The sequence below is a fragment of the Sus scrofa genome, chromosome X, assembly GCF_000003025.6.
Source record: "Sus scrofa isolate TJ Tabasco breed Duroc chromosome X, Sscrofa11.1, whole genome shotgun sequence".
Classification (NCBI taxonomy): Eukaryota; Metazoa; Chordata; class Mammalia; order Artiodactyla; family Suidae; genus Sus; species Sus scrofa.
This window is the reverse complement of record NC_010461.5, coordinates 98,655,939-98,676,622: the sequence shown is the minus strand read 5'-3', so window position 1 is coordinate 98,676,622 and position 20,684 is coordinate 98,655,939. Positions and strand designations below refer to the sequence as shown.

General features: G+C 40.1%; 1 protein-coding gene across 5 annotated transcripts in view; it reads left to right on the top strand.

Annotated features, from left to right (window-relative positions):
• Positions 1–7,678, top strand: part of CUL4B (cullin 4B) — a 61,638-nt gene extending 53,960 nt beyond the window's left edge. For all 5 annotated transcript variants that reach the window (XM_013986357.2, XM_021080804.1, XM_021080803.1 and 2 more), the window contains 2 exons: positions 1,134–1,286; positions 5,422–7,678. In XM_013986357.2, the coding sequence (XP_013841811.2) occupies positions 1,134–1,286; positions 5,422–5,517 (249 nt within the window). In that variant the 3' untranslated portion in view covers positions 5,518–7,678. The remainder of the gene's footprint in view (positions 1–1,133; positions 1,287–5,421) is intronic.

The window sequence follows — 20,684 nt, the reverse complement described above, 5'->3', positions numbered from 1 at the left end:
AGCATTAAAATTGGTTAACTGGGGTTCCCGTCATGGCTCTGTGGAAATGAATCTGACTAGCATCCATGAGGACGCAGGTTTGATCCCTGGCCTTGCTCAGTGGATTAAGGATCTGGCATTACCATGAGGTGTGGTGTAGGTCACAGATGCGGCTCGGATCCTGAGTTGCTGTGGCTGTGGTGGAGGCTGGCAGTTGCAGCACCGATTCGACCCCTAGCCTGGGAACTTAGATATGCCGCAAGTGTGGCCCTAAAAACCAAAAAAAAAAAAAAAAAGGTTAACTGATTTCTTCTTTTTTTTTTTCTCTTTTGTCCTTTTAGGGCTGTACCAGTGGCATATGGAGGTTCCCAGGCTAGGGGTCTACAGCTGCCAGCCTCCAGAGCCACAGCAATGCCTACACCACAGCTCACGTCAACGCCAGATCCTGAACCCACTGAGCGAGGCCAGGGATCGAACCCGCAACCTCATGGTTCCTAGTCAGATTCGTTTCCACTGTGCCACAACGGGAACTCCAATTTCTGAACACGTAAATTTCTAACTGCCCTTCAGATTTATAGGTTAAAAAAAATTTTTTTTAATTTTAGAGTTTGACTCTGAAAGTTCCCTTATAATAGCACTGGTTAAGGATCCAGTGTAGCTACAGCTGTGGCACAGGCCACAGCCACAGCATGAATTTGATCCCTAGCCCAGGAACTTCCATGTGCCTTGGGTATAGCTGGATAGTATCATACCCTGAGTCAGGTGTCAGAGTCAGTCACTTTTACAGGTAAGCGAATGTCATATAGAAATCTGGTCAGTAACTTCTTCTGACATATTTAAATTTTTGAGAATAGCTTAGAAGAAAATGATAAATTCTACATCAGCTGTTTATTTCTAGGAAAGCAACTCAAAGATAAGGTCTTTTTCTATTAACTAATATTGGCATTACTTCATTGGTACAGGGCAATATAATTAGGACAGAAAAGAGTTGTTTGTAGGGTTTTTTCCTCTCTTTGTCTGTATTTATAAGGTTTCTTTTGATAATTCAGCATATTTAAAGCATTAACTGTGTTATGTCCCTAAAATGTACAATTTGTATAGGTAATCAAGTTTCACTTCAAGTACAGTTTCTAAGTTTAAAACTTTTTTGTTAGGTTGAGGAACAAGCAAGCACTACAGAAAGAGTATTTCAAGACAGACAGTATCAAATTGATGCTGCAATTGTTCGAATTATGAAGATGAGAAAGACACTTAGCCACAATCTCCTTGTTTCAGAAGTGTACAACCAGTTGAAATTTCCAGTAAAGGTAGGTATTTCTCTGTTTTCTTACTGAGCTGCTTATATATAAAAATTACATTGAGGAGTTCCCATCGTGGCGCAGTGGTTAACGAATCCGACTAGGAACCACGAGATTGCGGGTTCGATCCCTGCCCTTGCTCAGTGGGTTAACGATCCGGCATTGCCGTGAGCTGTGGCGTAGGTCACAGACGTGGCTCGGATCCCGTGTTACTGTGGCTCTGGCGTAGGCCGGTGGCTATAGCTCCGATTGGACCCCTAGCCTGGGAACCTCCATATGCCATGGGAGTGGCCCAAGAAATGGCAAAAAGACAAAAAAAAAATTACATTGAGCTTGCTATGTATAACAATTAGATTTTTCAGGAGTTCCCTGGTAGCTCAGTGGATTAAGGATCTGGTGTTGTCACTGTAGCAGCTCAGGTTGCTGCTATAGCACGGGTTCAGTCCCTGACCCAGGAACTTCCACATGCCTAGGGATCAGCCAAAAAAATTAGATTTTTTAGAAATGAATCTTACAAACATAGAAGAAAACCTAAAGACCATTTGAACAGACAATTTTCATTTCTCATTCATGCTCATATATGATTCAGAAGAATCCTTTATTGGCATATGGGGGCACCTGTGACAAAAGGGGGAAAACAATTTATAAAAGTTCTTGTACCTGAAAGTTTAGTTGCTGAGTATAATTTTCAAATTCATTGACTTAATTTTTTTTGAGGTTCTTTGTTATTTTTGCTATCTTTTTTCTTCTTAAAATACCTTGCTGTTTGACAGATTTTTGGGGTTTTTTGTTTTGGGTTTTTTTTTTTTTTCTTTTTGCCATTTCTTGGGCCGCTTCCTCGGCATATGGAGGTTCCCAGGCTAGGGGTCGAATTGGAGCTGTAGCTACCGGCCTCCACCACAGCCACAGCAACTCGGGATCCAAGCCGCATCTGCAACCTACACCACAGCTCACAGCAGTGCCGGATCCTTAACCCACTGAGCAAGGCCAGGGATCAAACCCGAAACCTCATGGTTCCTAGTTGGATTCGTTAACCACTGAGCCTCAACGGGAATGCCTGTTTTAGGTTTTTTTTAATGGCCACACTTGTGACATACACAAGTTCCTGGGCCAGGGATTGAATCTGAGCCCACTGTACCAGGCCAGGGATCAAACCCAAGCTTCCACAGCAACCTGAGCTGCAGTCAGATTCTTTTTTTTTTTTTTTGTCTTTTTGTCTTTTGTTGTTGTTGTTGTTGCTATTTCTTGGGCCGCTCCCGCGGCATGTGGAGGTTCCCAGGCTAGGCGTCCAATCGGAGCTGTAGTCACTGGCCTACGCCAGAGCCACAGCAACGCGGGATCCGAGCCGCGTCTGCAACCTACACCACAGCTCACGGCAACGCCGGATCGCTAACCCACTGAGCAAGGGCAGGGACTGAACCTGCAACCTCATGGTTCCTAGTCGGATTCGTTAACCACTGCGCCATGACGGGAACTCCCCTGCAGTCAGATTCTTAACCCACTGTGCCTGCCACAGCAGGAACTCCAGATTTAGTTATTTTAATTAAGTCAAGTCTTCTTTATAAGTGTCCATTAAAAACTATACAAATAGGAGTTCCCGTCCTGTTGTGGTGCAGCAGAAACAATCCAACTGGGAACCATGAGGTTTTGGGTTCAATCCCTGGCCTTGCTCAGTGGATTAAGGATCTGGCATTGCCGTGAGTCATGGTGTAGGTCGCAGACGTGGCTCGAATCTGGTGTTGCTGTGGCTGTGGCGTAGGCCAGCAGCTACAGCTCTGATTATACCCCTAGCCTGGGAACCTCCATATGCCACAGGAGCGGCCCTAGAAAAGCCAAAAAGACTAAAACAAAACAAAACAAAACAAAAACCATACAAATACCAGTCATCACTAGGCGTCTTTTTAAAAGCTTAGGCAATAGTTCTGGCAAACTGAAATTAGTCATCACATAGACATACTCCAATATAATGCCCAGTAATAAAGTTCCTTAGACAGTGTGGTGTTGTACTGGACTGTATCTCATGTTTTAGGAGATTCCCAAAGTCTTATGATAATAACCACTTGGTAGAGTTTGGATAGACTCCTGACTATTAGGGTTCTCATGAGCTTTGGGACTAGGTAAGTCATTTCATCTTTTTTAGCTTGTTTCCCCTTTTGTAAAATGGAGAAGATAGTAGTACTTAACATTGTAGGATTATTGTGAAGCTTAAATAAGATAATATATGTAAAAAACTTTACACTGGGCTTGGCATGTAAGTGCTCATTAACTGTTAATGCTAATAAGGTAGGCTTTCTCTCTTCACCAAATCTAATACTGCCTCCTCATTACCACACTTTGACCCTCAGGCTCTGCTTAACAATCATTTTACCTTCAGTCAGAGAGATCACTAATGCTAGTTAGGGAAATTTAGAGGATCACTGTAATAAACATTGTACCGATTTTTCTAGTTCTTTTACCATAATTAAGGGAGTGTTACTTTGATTTTCAAACCTTGGAATTCAGACTTTTTTTTGCACCTGCAGCATATGGAGGTTCCCAGGCTAGGGGTCAAATAGAATCTGTAGCTGCTGGTCTATGCCACAGCCACAGCCACGTCAGATCCGAACTGTGTCTACAACCTACACCACAGCTCATGGCAACGCCGGATACTTAACCCACTGAACAAGGCCAGGGATCAAACCTGCATCCTCATGGATGCTAGTTGGATTCATATCCCCTGAGCCATGACGGGAACTCCAGAATTCAAACTTCTGATAAAATTATGGCTGTAATTTTGGCTGCTGCATTAAACTACTTTCCCTCTTGACCTTTCTCGATCAAGTGGCCAATTTACACAATATGAAAAACTGTCAGCAAGCAAGATTATATTCTTTTTATAGGCTAGATACAAAATACAGTGGAATTTTGTTACCCAAGAGCTAAGAATGCAATCATGTGAACAAACTATTAGCTTTTTCAATGATTTTTCAACAAGTAGGATTCAAAACTTCAAATCATTTACTACAGGTAACAGTTAAATCTTAAATTAAACCTGAATGTGAAGATCTGAATTATGAATGATACTTCACTTATCAAACTATTTGTTGTAGCATTCTTTTTTTTTTCTTTTTTCTTTTTATGGATAGACCTATGGCATGTGGAAGTTCCCAGGCTAGGGGTCAAAACAGATCTGTAGCTGCCAGCCTATACCACAGCAATGGCAACATAGGATCCAAGCTGCATCTATGACCTACACCTCCGCTCGAAGCAACTCTGGATCCTTAACCTACTGAGCAAGGCCAGGGATCAAACCCACATCCCATGAATACTGGTTGGGTTCTTAACCCTATGAGCCACAACGGTAAATCCTACATTTCTTTCATTTTTGGCCATGTCTATGGCATGTGGAAGTTCCCAGTTCAGGGATCAAACCTGCACCACCGCAGTGACCCAAACTGTTGCAATGACAACACCAGATCCTTAACCCACTGAGCCACAAGGGAACTTCCCACAGTACATTTGTTTTTTAATTTATAAAAATGCAACCTGAGAACCAGTTTTTGTCCAAATTTAGGGTTTACTGAGGAGTTCCTATTGTGGTTCCGCAGGTTACAGACCCAACTAGTATCCATGAGGATGCCAGTTTGATCCCTGGCCTTGCTCAGTGGGTTAAAGATCCAGCTTTGCCGTGAGCTGTGGTATAGGTTGCAGACATGGCTCAGATCTGGCATTGCTGTGGCTGTGGTGTATAGGCTGGCAGCTGCAGCTTTGATTTGACCTCTGGCCTAGGAACTTCCATATGCCACAGGTGCGGCCCTAAAAAAGAGAAAAAAAAATTAAGGAGATTTGGGAGTTCCCATGTGGCTCAGCAGATTGAGGACCCAACATAGTGTCCATGAAGATATGGGTTCAGTCCTTGGTCACACTCAGTGGGTTAAGGATCTGTCACTGCCATAAGCTGCTGCATGGGTTACAGATGAACCTTGGATCCAGTGTTACTGAGGCTGTGGCATAGGCCTGCAGCTTCTCCCATTCACTTCCTAGCTGGCGAGGTTAAATACACAAATCAGTGAGCCAAAACTGTTCTTTTTTTAATGGGGTGTTGATAAATGAGCTTGAGCCAGTGATTATGAGCTCTGTACTGAAAATTTGCCTTTTCTTATAGCCTGCTGATCTTAAGAAGAGAATAGAATCCTTAATTGACCGGGACTACATGGAAAGAGATAAAGAAAACCCAAACCAGTACAATTATATTGCATAAAATGGCCTTGAAGCATTTGGTGTCACATGCAGTAGCCAGTGGATAAACTAACCTGTTATTATTTGACTTCTTTTATACTACCAATGACCAAATGAAGCAGTGTAATGGAAATAGTTGAGTGACTTTTCAGTGGTTAACATGCCCATTTAAAGAGTAATACTTACCTTTAAGAAGAATGTTGTTGAACTCTTTGCATGTTATTTAGTATGATGTGCAGGAAATTCTTAAGAAAGTACCTGGTCTTCATGATTCCTGTTTGGAACTGGGGAAGAGGTCCCTATGGCTATTAAAAAAGGAGGAGGGGGGGTTCTTGTACACCATTAATTATGAAGCAAACGGTTTATTTGCTTAAAATGTCATTTAAAGATACTTAAACTGCATGCAAACTTTATTTACTGTACAGAGTTCTGGATGTATTTATCAAATAGAAAAACCACCCTGGACTTGGTTGTTCACCTGTTTTGTGATTTCCCTTGAAGAGAAAAATAAGTTGTCATCGCTGTTGGTATTTTACTAAGTAATGTTCTGTTACACTGAAAGGGATGTTTTTTAAAAAGTTTATTTGGAAACAAATTTTCAAGTAGAGGGACAGTTGCTTACATAATCTCTTGTAAATACACATCCTAAAATGTTACAGTTATGACTATGGGATGTGTGTATATGGCTCAGCCCTGAGTTTACTGTGCTGATTAACAGGTACTTATAAAAATAGCTGAAATGGAAAATTGCTGATCAGTTGTACTAGAAGAACATGGTAGGAAAGAAAAATCAAACTCTTCATATTAAAAATGAATACAATATGAACATCATAAAAGAGACCAAAACCCACATGTTTATAACTTTTTACAAGAGCAAAAATTCATAAACTAGTTTTCAACTTCCTTTAGACTTTAACGTTGCTTGGAGAGTTTTGTCTTTAACTTGGACCAATTGTAGATTGTTGCAGGCATCCTGGGATTTAGCATTCCTATTTTCTCTACCAAAGTTTTTTTTAAAAGCACCCCAGCTCTCCATTTTGTTGGCATATAAGCCTTTTCCTATCATCCTTATTTTAATTTCCCAGACCCCTAGATAGAACTAGATCCTCCCTCATCTCCCCTATACACTCCCTAGTTGGGAATTTCAAATTCTGTATTATGCTGATCATATTCCTTTCAAAATTGCTTGAAGAGTTCTCTCATAGCCACTGGACACCTACTTTTAAGGGGGAATGTCCTAGGATTGTTCATACATAGAAAATAGCAAGAGTATTGTTTTTCAAATCGATAATGTGAGTAAAAGGCTTCTCTTTGCCATCAGTGGTTTTTTTGTTTTTGTGTTTTGTTTTGGGAGGGTTTTGTTTTTGCTTCCTTGTTTGTTTTTCCTTGAAGCTTTGAAGGGAATTGATCTTGGAGGAGAAGCAAATTTTTTTCAATATTTTTTTAATCAGAACTACTTTAATGCTTTTTGCAACAGTGTATATCCTTGACTATTTGAGCCTTTAAGAATACCTAGGTCAAAACCCTCTAGTGAGGAGACTTTTGGCTCTTGTGTTTGCTACTGATTGTCTTCTTGAGTTCTCAAAGACCAATGACCAGCTATTATTTTTTAAAAGTTGCCTGTTTTCTTTGTAATTGCATCAACTTGCACACTGTTGTCTAACAATATGTGGTATTTAGAATGCCTTCCTAATTATTTTTGAACGGCCGTTGCCTGTATCTTTTTAGTTCTTCCCTGGTTTCCTTACGTGAGCTCATCTGACAAGGAAATGCAACTCTTTTGTTTGTCCTCTCCATACTAGACCATCTATGTCAGTGTTCTAACTCATCCCTGATGGTCTCTGAGATACATAGACTATTCCACCAGACTCCATGGTTACTCTTAAGGAATTTTTAGGTAAAATTGGTCCTATTAGGAGACTCTTGGTATCGTCTTTGTTATCTTGAAAGCTGGTCCCTTCCCTGAGGCTCTTAATTTTTTGAAAACTTGATACTATTTCAGCTGAAAAAATTGGCAAGACTAAAACACAACTTGAGGGGAGCTGTTTAAGAAATTAAAAAGTAATCACAAACAACATTGGGTAATTGTGACTTTCAGTTCTGTATCAGTTGAATTTTTGTGCTCTTTTCCCTGTGTACGTGGTGGTTCTATTTTTCTCCAATAAAACTTTTATTTAAAAAAAGTTCTGGAAAAGATCTTTAAAATTAAAATATTGTAAGAAAGTTATAAAGCCAGAGAACTTAAAATCTAATGATTTCTTTAATGAATTCGCAGTTGTCGATTTTGTTATTTTTTAAATTTCTTTTTAATTTTTGTGATGGTTTAATTATATGCTATAGGAGTGTGGAGAGGAGAGTATGGTAAAGGGTGATTCACAGGAATCTTCAAGGTGAGTATTTATTCTTAAATGTCATATTTTAGAAATATTATGCACAAGTATGAACATTGTTTCATCTAAATCCTCAAAGTCAAATAGTTTCATAAAGTCAGTATGAAACTAGTCTAGATTTAAGTTGAAGGGGGAATAAAAGACTAAATGAGTACTCTTGTTTTTGTTATGACACTTGATCTGCCTTTTCTGTTAATGTGAGTTCTGGGCCATGTACGCTCAAGTAAGATGTTCCTCCTGAACCTTATCAAACCGGAAATCAGTAAGCTTTTTTTTTTTTTTTTTTTTTTTGCTTTTTAGAGCCACACCCATGGCATGTGGAAGTTCCCAGGCTAGGAGTCTAATCGGAGCTACAGCTGCCGGCCTACACCAGAGCCACAGCAATGCAGGATCCAAGCTGCATCTGCAACCTACACCGCAGCTCACGGCAATGCCGGATCCTTGACCCACTGAGCAAGGCCAGGGATTGAACCCGAAACATCACGGTTCCTCCTCGGATTTGTTTCTGCTGCTCCACGATGGGAACTCCTTTTTTTGGTCTTTTTGTCTTTTCTAGGGCCGCACCCTCGGCATATGAAGGTTCCCAGGCTAGGAGTCGAATCAGCGCTGTGGCTGCCAGCCTACGCCATAGCCACAGCAACGCTGGATCCTTAACCCACTGAGCAAGGCCAGGAATCGAACCCACAACCTCATGGTTCCTAGTTGGATTTGTTAACCACTGAGCCACGACAGGAAATCCTCAGTAAGCTTTTTTTAACCCATTTCCTGAGTCTGCTGAATGGTCTTAACTTAATGTCTAGCAATATGCTTGAAATTCTTATCCTAGTACATATGTGTACAGTTTAGGAAATAAGTTTGTTCTATTTAGACATCTCTGTCTCAAGGTTTTCACAAAGCTTTTGTTTCTTTTTTGTTCTTAGGGCCAGGCCTATGGCATATGGAAGTTTCCAGGGTAGGCATCCAATCGGAACTACAGCTGCCAGCCACAGCCACAGCAACATCACATCTGACTTGCGTCTGCAACCTACGCTACAGCTCACAGCAATGCAGGATCCGAGGCCAGGGATGGAACCTGCATCCTCTTGATACTAGTCAGGTTTGTAACCCCACTGAGTCACAATAGGAACTCCCAAAAGTTTGTTTTTTTAATCTTTGGATCCATAAATCTTTATACATTAACGTTTTTTGTTTTTATGACCAAAAACTCCGTTTAGCAGTGTGAGTGGCGGGAGTGTTGTAAACATTCTTATCTGCATAGAATTGCCAAAACAAATCATTCATTAGAAAAAAGCAGTCCTAATGAGAATTTGCATAGTTATGTTTTATATTTCTTTCAGTAATATATTGTACTTTTTACTATAAGTCTTGAATCGCTGGTTTAAATATATTATGTGTTTTGTTCTTTTAGATGGTATTATAAATTGTTTTCTTGTTTTACTACTTTACTTTTCAGATGATTGTTCAGTGTTAGTGTATACAGTTTTTGCGTGTGGATCTTGTACCTTGCAACTTTGCTGAATTTATTAGCTCCGATAAATTTTTATGGATTTTAAGGATTTTCAATATATAGCATTTTTTGGGTTTACAAATAGAGATGGTTTCACTTCTCCTTTTCAATTTGGGTATGTTTATTTCTTTTTCTTGCCTAATTTTTCTGGCTGGAGCTTCCAGTACAGTATTGAATATAAGTGGCTAAAGCACGCAGCTTTGTTTTGTTCCTCATCTTAGGGGGGAAGCTTTCAGTCTTTCACCGTTAAGTATGTTAGCTGTGGGTGTTTCATTAAATGCCTTTTATCATGTCGAGGTAGTTCCCTTCATAGTTTTCTGAGTGTTTCTGTCATTAAAGAATGTTGCCTTTTGTAAAATGCTTTTTATGCATCAATTGAGATAACCCTGTGGGTTTTTTTCCTTCATAAGTTGGGGTAATTACATTGATTGATTTTCGTATGTTTAACTACCCTTGTGTTTCTGACATAAGTCTCCTTGGTTGTGGTGTATAAGCTTTTAGTGTGCCATTGGATTTGGTTAGTTAGTATTTTATTGAGGATTTAGCATCTATATTCATAAGGGATATTGATCTGTAGTATTTTTTTTTGTAGTATCTTTTTTTGGCTTTTGGTATCAGGGTAATGTTGGCCTCATAAAATGAGTTGTGAAGTGTTTCCTCCTCTTCTAGTTTTAGACGACTTACAGAAGGATTGGTGTTTATTCTTTTTTTTTTCTCATTTTTAGGGCCAGACCTGCAGCACATGGAAGCTCCTGGGCCAGGAGTAGAATCAGAACTGCAGCTGCTGGCCTACACCACAGCTGCAGCAATGCAGGATTCGAGCCTCATCTGCATCCTACACCACAGCTCACAGCAGTGCCGGATCCTTAACCCACTGTGAGGCCAGGGATCAAACCCATATCCTCATGGGTACAAGTTGGATTCTTAACCTTCTGAGCCACAATAGGAACTCCTGTTCTTTAAATATTTAATAGAATTCACCAAGGAAGCTATCTGGTCCTAGACTTTTTTTTATGAGGAATTTTTTTTATTGTTGGTTCAATCTCTTTACTTAGAGGTTTTTTTTTTCAGATTTTCTATTTTTTCTTGAGTTATTTTTAATAATTTGTTTCTAGGGATTTGTTAATTTCATCTTGGTTATCTAATTTGTTGGGGTACAATTTGCTCATAGAGTTCTCTTATAATCTTTTTGTTTCTGTAATGTTAGTAATGTCCTACTTTCATTTCTGATTTTAGTAATTTGAGGCTTCTCTTTCTTGGTCTAGCTAAAGACTTGTCAATTTTGTTACTTTTAAGAGAACAAACTTTTTTTTCTTTCTCAGCCACATTTGGCAGCATATGGAAATTCTCCGGCCAGGTATCAAATCCGAGCCACAAATGCAGCAATGCTAGATCCCTTTTTTTTTTTTTTTTTTTTTTTTTTTGTCCTTTGTCTTTTTAGGGCCGCATCTGTGACATATGAAGGTTCCCAGGCTAGGGGTCTAATTGGAGCTGTTGGTGCCGGCCTACGCCAGAGCCACAGCAACTCCAAGCCGCGTCTGTGACCTACACCACAGCTCATGGCAATACTGGATCCTCAACCCACTGAGCAAGATCAGGGATCAAACCCACAACCTCGTGGTTCTTAGTCGGATTCATTTCCACTGCTCTATGATGGGAATTCCCAATGCTGGATCCTTAACCCACTGTGCTGGGCTGGGGAGCGAACCCGGGCTGCCTCAGGGACAATGGCAGATCACTAACCCACTGTGCTACAGTGGGAACTTCAAGAACCAACTTTTCTGTGTGTGATTATGTGTGCTTTTTTTTTTTGGCCACGCTCACAGCATATGGAAGTTCCCAGGCTAGGGATCGAATCAGAGCTACAGCTGCTAGCCTGTACCACAGCCACAGCAACACCAGATCAGAGCTGCGTCTGCAACCTACACCACAGTTCAAGGCAATGCCAGATCCTTAACCCACTGAGCAAGGCCAAGGGTCGAACCTACATCCTCATGGATACTAGTCGGGCTTATTACTGCTGAGCCACAACGGGAACTTCCACAAGAACCAACTTTTTGAATTTGTTGTTTTCTCTTGTTATTCTGTTCTCTATTTCATTTATTTCCACTCTAATCTCTCTCACTGTATGGGTTTAATTTGCTCCTTTTCTAGTTCTTTAATATGTAAAGTTAGCTTATTGATTTGAAACCATTCTTTTTTAGTATAGGCATTTATAATAAATTCCCCTTGAGGCACTGCTTTCATTGCATCCCATAAGTTTTGGTATTTTGTTTTAGTTTTCATTCATCTCAAAGTATTTTCTAATCTCCATTGTGACATCTTCTTTTTCCCATTGTATAAGAGAGTGTTTATTTCCCACATATTGTGAAATTTTCAATATTCCTTCTGTTACTGATTTCTAATTTAATCCCATTGTGGTCAGAGAAGATACTGTTTATGATTTTAGTCTTTTTTAGGTTTATTAAGACTTGTTTTATAGCCTTATGTATGATTTATCCTAGGGAGTGTTTCCATATGGACTTGAGAAGAATGTGTATTCTGCTGTTTTGCATATTCTATATATGTTTGCTAAGACAAGTAGGCTTACAGTGTTCACTTAGTCTTTCTCCTTATTGATTTTTTGCCTTGTTCTATCCATTATTGAAAAGTGGGGTATTAAAGTCTCCAACTGTTATTGTACAACTGTCTATTTCTCCCTTCTGTCAATTTTTGCTTCATTTATTTTGGGACTCTGGTTAGGTATGTATATGTATGTGACTGTCATCCTCTTAATTAATTGACCCTTAATACATATTATTCTTTGTCCAGTGCTTTTTTCTATTGACATCATCATGTGATTTTTATCCTTCCTCTTGGTAATGTGATATATATCACATTGATAGATTTGTGAATGTTGATCCTTCCTTGTGTACCTGGAATAAATCCACCTTGATCATGGTGTATTGGATTTGTTGGAATGTTAATATTTTGCTCAGGGTTTTTTCATCTATATTCATCAAAGATACTGGCCTATAATTTTCTTTTTTGTAGTGTCTTTGCCTGCTTTTTGTATCAGGGTAATGGTAGCTTCATAGAATAAATTTGGAAGTGTTCTGTCCTCTTCAGTTTTTTGGAATAGTTTGAGAAGACTAGATATTAGAACTTCTTTATATGTGAAGCCATCTGGTCCTGGATGTTTTTTTTTTTTTTGCTGGGAATTGTTTTTACTACAAATTCAGTTTCACTACTTGTAATCAGTCTGTTCAAATTGTTTCTTGTTTCAGTCATGGCAGTTTGTATGTTTCTAGAACTTGTTCCATTTATTCTAGCTTGTCCAGTCTGTTAACTTGTAACTGTTCCTACTGTTCTCTGATAATTTTTGGTTTATCTGTTGTGTCGATTGTTATTTTTCATCTTTCTTATTTTATTTGAGGTCTCTTTTTCTTGATGAACCTGGCTAAAAGTTTATTAATTTTGTTTATCTTCTCAAAAAAAAAAACGAGGTCTTGGAGTTCTTATGTGGTGCATCAGGTTAAGGATCTGGTGTTGTCACTGCTGCAGCTCAGGTTGCTGCTGCCGCGTGGGTTTGATCCCTGGCCTGTGAACTTCTGCATGTCATGGGCATGGCCAAAAAAAAAAAAGACTTTTTTTTTTTTTTGGTCTTTTTAGGGCTGCAACCATGGTATATGGAGGTTCCCAGCCTAGGGGTCCAATCGGAGCTGTAGCTGCCAGCCTACACCACAGCCACAACAACTCAGGAGCTGAACCACATTTGCGACCTACACCACAGCTCATGGCAACACTGGATTCTTTTTTTTTTTTTTTTTTTGTCTTTTTTGTTGTTGTTGTTGCTATTTCTTGGGCCGCTCCCGCGGCATATGGAGGTTCCCAGGCTAGGGGTTGAATCGGAGCTGTAGCCACCGGCCTACGCCAGAGCCACAGCAACGCGGGATCCGAGCCGCGTCTGCAACCTACACCACAGCTCACGGCAACGCCGGATCGCTAACCCACTGAGCAAGGGCAGGGATGGAACCCGCAACCTCATGGTTCCTAGTCGGATTCTTAACCACTGCGCCACGACGGGAACTCCCAACACTGGATTCTTAACCCACTGAGAAAGGCCAGAGATCAAACCCGCATCCTCATGGATACTAGTCAGGTTTGTTACCACCAAGCCATGACGGGAGCTCCTAATCTCGATTCTGTTTCTTCTCTGATCTTTCCTTGTTTTCTTCCTTCTGGCTTTGGGCTTTGTTCTTTTTCCAGTTCCTTTAGGTTGTATTTTAGGTTATTTATTTGAGAGTTTTCTTGTTTCTTGAGAAAGGCCTATATCAGTATGAATTTCACTCTTAGAACTGCTTTTGCTGCATCCCATAGATTTTAAATGAGTGTTGTTTTCCATTTTCATTTGTTTGGATATATTTTCTGATTTCCTCTTTGATTTCTTCATTAACTCACTGGATTTTCAGTAGCATGTTGTTTAGTATCCATGTGTTTGCCTATTTCCCATTTTTCTTCCTGAATTGATTTCTAGTTAAATAATATTGTGGTTGGAAAAGGTGCTTGATATCATTTCTGTCCTTAAACTTGTTGAGACTTGTTTCGTTGCCTAGCATGTGATCTATCCTGGGAAAGTTCCATGTGTATCTGAAAAGAATGTATTCTGCTGTTTGTAGATGGAATGTCCTGTAGATATCTATTAAGTCCAACTGGTTCTTTGTGTCATTTGAGACCACTGTTGCCTTATTAATTTCCTGTCTGGATGATCTGTCCATTGATGTAAGTGGAGTGTTAAGGTTCCTTACCATAACTGTATTGTTGTCTATTTCTCCTTTTGTCTCTTAGTATTTGTTTTATATGTTTAGGTGCTCATATATTAGGCGTATATATGTTAACAAATGTAATTTCCTCTTCTTGTATTAATCCCTTTGTCATTATATAATGACCTTCTTTGTTTTTTATTGTAGTCAAGTCTATTTTGTCTGATAATGAGCATTGCTACTCCCATTTTCTAATTGTTTCCATTTGTGTGAAATATCTTTTTTTGTTGTTGTTGTTTTAGGGCTGCACCGTGGCATATGGAGGTTCCCAGGCTAGGGGTCAAATCTGAGCTACAGCTGCCAGCCTACACCACAGCCACAGCAACACCAGATGTGAGCCATGTCTGTGGCAACACTGGAGATTTAATCCACTGAGTGAGGCCAGGGATCGAACCTGCATTCTCATGGATACTAGTTGGATTTGTTTCTGCTGAGCCACAACAGGGACTCCCATGTGAAATACCTTTTTTCTTCCCCTCACTTTTTAGTCTGTATGTGTCTTTAGCCCTGAAATGAGTCTCTTGTAGACAGCATATTGAAGTGTCTTATCTTTTTATTCAATCAGCCACCCTAGGCCTTTTAATTGGAGCACTTAGATTATACTTATTGTCAGTTTAGCACTTATTTTCCAGTTGTTTTTGTAGTTCTTTTCTATTCATTCTTCTTTTTGTTTCTTCCCTTGGGGTTTGAAGATTTTCTTTAGTAGCTTGCTTATATACCTTTCTTTTTAGTTTTTGTGTATCTATAATAGGGATTTGTGTGTGTGTGTTTAGGGCCACACCCAAGGCATATGGAAATTCCCAGGCTAGGGATCTAATCAGAGCTGCAGCTGCTGGCCTACACCACAGCCACAGCAAACCAGGATCTGAGCCGCATCTGCAACCTACACCCCAGCTTATAGCAACACTGGATCCTTAACCCATTGAGCAAGGCCAAGGATCAAAAATCTGAGTCCTCGGGGATACTAGTCGGGTTCGTTAACCACTGAGCCACAACAGGAATTCCTCACCTTAGTTTTTGCAAGATATTTTCACTGGATATAGAATTCTAGCTTGGCCATTTTTTCTTTTTATATATTTTTTTTGGGAGGGGCACACCTGTGTCATATGGAAGACCCCAGGCTGAGCCACAAGGGGAATTCCCTCTTTTAGTGCTTTAAATGTTTTACTCCGTTGCCCTCTTGTTTTCATTGTTTCCAATGAGAAATCTGATGTCATTCTTTGTGTACAAAAATGTCTTTTTTTCTCTGGTCACTTTTAAGTTTTCTCTTTGTGGCATGTTTTGAGCAGTTTCATTATGATGTTCCTTGGTGTTGTTTTTTCCTGTTTCTTGTAATTGGGGTTGTTGAGCTTTTTGGATCTATGGGTTTATAGTTGGAAAATTTATTTGTCATTATTTCTTCAAATCTTTTTTCTGCCCTCTCCCTCCTTCATGGACTCCAATTAGGCCATTTGAAATTGTCCCATGGTTCACTTATGGTCCTCACTTTATTTTTGGTATTCTTTTTCTCTCTTGTGTTTCCTTTTGGATAGTTTTGATTGATTGATTGTGTTGAAAGGCAATTTTTATTCTTAGAGCAATTTTTTTTTTAAACGGCTGCACCTGCAGCATATGGAAGTTCCCAGACTAGGGGTCAAGTTGGAGCTGTAGCCGCCAGCCTACACTACAGCCACAGCAATGCTGGATCCTTAGCCCACTGAGCAAGGCCAGGGATTGAACCCATGTCCTCATGGATACTAGTCAGATTAGTTACTGCTGAGCCACGATGGGAACTCCCAAACAATTTTTAATTTATACCTCAAAATGGGTTAAAAATAAATGGGCTGTTAAAGACTTGGGCTAAGCATCACAGCTCTCATTATTTTTTTCTTTTCAGGGCCACACCTGAGGCATATGAAAGTTCCCGGTCTAGGGTTCAAACCATAGCTGTAGCTGCCAGCCTCTGCCACAGCCCATAGCAACACTGGATCCTTAACCCACTGAGCAAGGCCAGGGATTGAACCCACATCCTCATGGACACCGGTCAGGTTCATTACACAAAGCCACGACAGGAACTCCCCACTGCTATCATTTGCAGACTGATAGATCTTAGTCAAACCAAAATGATTCAGTGGTAATATGCATCGGATATTCAACTGTTGTTATGAACTACATTGTGCTATACAAGAATTCACAGAGCAAGTATTTAATGGAATAAATTGTTTATTTCTTCCTTTAAAACATTAATGTAGAGTTCCCATTGTGGTGCAGCAGAAACAAATCCAACTAGTAACCATGAAGTTGCATGTTCCTTGGCCTCGCTCAGTGGGTTAATGATCCAGTGTTGCTGTGAGCTGTGGTGTAGGTCGCAGACACAGCTCGGATCCGGCATTGCTGTGGCTGTGGTGTAGGCCAGCAGCTGCAGCTCAGACTGGACCCCTAGCCTGGGAACCTCCATATGCTGTGGGTGCAGCCCAAGAAAAAAAACAGTGCAAGTAGCATTAATCTAGGCCACAAACTAAACAGATGATAATAAAATAATCTCTATAACTCAAGTTTAAAAGAGGAGCTTTTTTTTTATGTGCTTTCCATTTAAAATAGCTATGTCTTTGTATTTTTTTTTTTGTCTTTTTGCCATTTCTTGGGCCGCTCCCACGGCATATGGAGGTTCCCAGGCTAGGGGTCTAATCGGAGCTGTAGCCACCAGCCTACGCCAGAGCCACAGCAACGCTGGATCCGAGCCGTGTCTGCGACCTACACCACAGCTCACAGCAATGCCAGATCGTCAACCTACTGAGCAAGGGCAGGGACCGAACCCGCAACCTCATGGTTCCTAGTCGGATTCATTAACCACTGCGCCACGACGGGAACTCCCTAAAAGAGGAGCTTCTTAATTAATGGCTATAGTTCTTTCATCTATGTATTTTTATCTCTAGATCCCTTATTACTGAGAACATATCTGATATATGAACAATTATAAGCCAATAAATTTTCTGGATAGAGTTTTTTATCATTGTAAGTCTTTTAGCTAATAGTTTCAATTTTCAGAGTTCCCGTTGTGGCACAGTGGAAAAGATTCCAACTACTATCCGTGACGTTGCTGGTTTGATCCCTTGCCTCAGTCAGCTCAGGGATCCAGCATTGCCATGAGCTGTATTGTAGGTCGCAGATGCAGCTCGGACCCTGAATTACTGTAACTGTAGTGTAGGCTGGCAGCTATAGTTCCAATTCACCCTCTGACCTGGGAACTTCCATATGCCATGGGTGTGGCCCTAAAAAGCAAAAAAGAAAATAATGTAAAAAATAGTTCCAATTCTCTAATATATTAACAAGAAATCAGGATTACAAATTATACACCATGAATTATGTAAGATTTCTCAAGCTTTGGAACATACAGTGTTTTTTGTTTTAATTTTTCTCTGCTTTTCTGAATCTCCTGCTTATATTCTAGAATAAATACTCCAACAATAAGAGGGAAGGTGTACTACATTAAATAATTTTGGTGAAACAAGGCAAACCATATTAAGTATGAAGCACTTTGATGTAGTTCAAGCAAGAGATTTGTAACCAGTGTATCTATAAAGTAACACAAATCTTCAATTTCCAGCATTGTAGCAAACATGATACTTAGAAATGTTATTTATGTAAATGAAATACCTTCAACATACTTAGTGTTAGGACAATAAGCTCTTTTTGGGGGGGGGCGGTGAAGGAGAAAAAGATAGCTTTATTGCTTTTCTAGGCAAGGGGTCCACAGCAAGCTAATGCCTTAAAAACTGTCCCCTCTTTTTTTGTGTGTGTCTTTTTAGGGTCACACCTGTGGCATATCAAAGTTCCAAGGCTAGGGTTTAATCGGAGCTGTAGCTGCTGGCCTACACCACAGCCACAGCAATGCGGGATCCAAGCCAAATCTGCGACCTACACCACAGCTCAGGGCAATGCTAGATCCCTAAACCACTGAACGAAGCCATGGATTGATCCCGTGTCCTCATGGATACTAGTTGGGTTTGTTACTGCTGAGCCATGTCAGGAACTCCAACAATAAACTTTTAAAGTTCAAGTCAATAAAGATGTAACCATCTTTCCATCAGTCCTACAATCAGAGAAAATATATTTGCTTCACAGACAAATCTTCCATCTTGTTGCCATAGCTCAATTGAGTTTTCAGCCATATGGTAGACACTAGATCTAAGGGTGCTGAATTGCCATAAACACACTTCAGACTTTCAGGTCATCTCAGTGGAAGTTAACTATCCCAAGTAAGCTTGAGGTAAAGGAGTTACCAACTCATCCACCTCTCTCCTTCCTAATCCAACCCTCTCCCTTCATGATCCATAACATGGCCACATACTCCACAGAAATGTTCAGAAAAACCCATTTTTCTTTATATATTTCATATTACAAACAGGATGAGAAATTTTAAAAGTTTGTAACAATCAACCTTGAAATAATCACTACACATGTGTTGACCTCCTTCATACTCAGATTTGGTCCTCAGTCAAAATGAAAGCAGGCATATTCCCAAGTGACATTCTCTTAAAATAATAACTTTTTATGGAGTTCCTGTCATGGCACAGTGGAAACGAATCTGACTAGGAACCATAAGGTTGCAGGTTCGATCCTCAGTGGGTTGAGGATTTGGCGTGGCTGTGGCTGTGGCGCAGGCCAGCAGCAACAGCTCTGATTCGACCCCTAGCCTAGGAACCTCCATATACTGTGGGTGCGGCCCTAAAAACACACCAAAAAAACCCAAAATAATAACTTTTTAATTTCAGCTTTATTGAGGTATAATTGACAAAATTGTGTATTTAAAGTGTACACTGTGTTTTTTGTTTTTTGTTTTTTGGTTTTTTTTTTTTTTGGCTTTTTAGGGCCGTACCCACAGCATATGGAGCTTCCCAGCCTAGGGGTCTAATCAGAGCTGCAGCCGCCGGCCTACACCACAGCCACAGCAACACTATATCTGAGCTGTGTCTGCAACCCACACCACAGCTCATGACAACGCCAGATCCTTAACCCACTGAGCAAGGCCAGGGATCCAACCCGCAACCTCATGGTTCCTAGTTGGATTCGTTTCCGCTGTGCCACGATGGGAACTCCTACATTGTGATTTGATATCTGTATACACTGTGAAAGTATTCCCATCTAATCAACACATCTTTATTTATTTACTTATTTAGAACATTTAAGTTCTACTCTCTTAGCGAATTTTAATTATACAATACAATGTTAACTACAGTGACCATGTTTTACATTAGATCCTCAAACTTTATTCATCTTATAACTGAAAGTTTGTATGACTTTACCAACCTGTCCCTATTTTCCCCACACCTGTCCCAGCCCCTGGCAACAATTTTTCTACACTCTGTTTCTGTGTGTTTTGACTTTTTTTTTTTTCTGTTGACTGCACTTGCAGCATGTGGAAATTCCCAGGCCAGGGATTGAACCCACACCACAGCAGCGACCTAAGACACAGCAGTGACCTAAGACACAGCAGTGACAATGCTGGATCCTTAACCCACTGAGCTACGAAGGAATTCCTGACTTTTTTTCCTTCTCTTAGTGATACCATGACATATTTGTCTTTCTCTGACTTGTTTCACTTAGCATAATGCCCAATTTGTTGTTACAAATAGAAAAATTTATTTCTTAATCATAACTGAATAGTATTCCATGGTATGTGTGTGTTTACGTGTAAAAGATGTGAGATATGTATCTCACGTATTTTATATCTATTTATCCTTTGATAGACACTTAGGTTGTTTCCTTGCCTTGGCCATTGTGAACAATGCTACAACATGGGAGGGCATGTATTTCTTTAAGGTCCTATTTTCATGTCCATTGTAATGTAAATCAGAAGTGGAAATGCTGACTCATATGGTAGTTCTATTTTTAAGGTTTTTTTTTTGTTTTTTGTTTTTTTTGTCTGTCTTTTCTAGGGCTGCACTTGGGGCATATGGAGGTTCCCAGGCTAGGGGTCTAATTGGAGCTGTAGCCGCCGGCCTATGCCACAGCCACAGCAACGTGGGAATCTGGGCCGTGTCTGCAACCCACACCACAGCTCATGGCAACGCCAGATCCTTAACCCACTGAGCAAGGCCAGGGATCGAACCCACAACCTCCTAGTTCCTAGTTGAATTCGTTAACCACTGTGCCACGGCAGGAACTCCTATTTTTAAGTTTTTGATGAACACCCATACTGTTTTCCATAGTAGTTGCACCAATTTACATTCCCACCAACAGTGCACAAATGTTCCCTTTTCTCCTTATCTTTGCCAACACTTGTTATCTCTTGTGTTTTTGATGACAGCCACTCTTACCAGGTGTGAGGTGACATCTCTTTGTGGCTTTGATTTGCATCTCCTTGATTATTAGTGATGTTTAGCATCTTTTCATCTATCTGTTGGCCATTTGCATGTCTTTGGAAAAATACCTATTTGTTCCTCTACCCATCTTTTGATTGGATTTTTTATGAGTTCTTTGTATATTATATGGTTTTACTTTTTTTTTT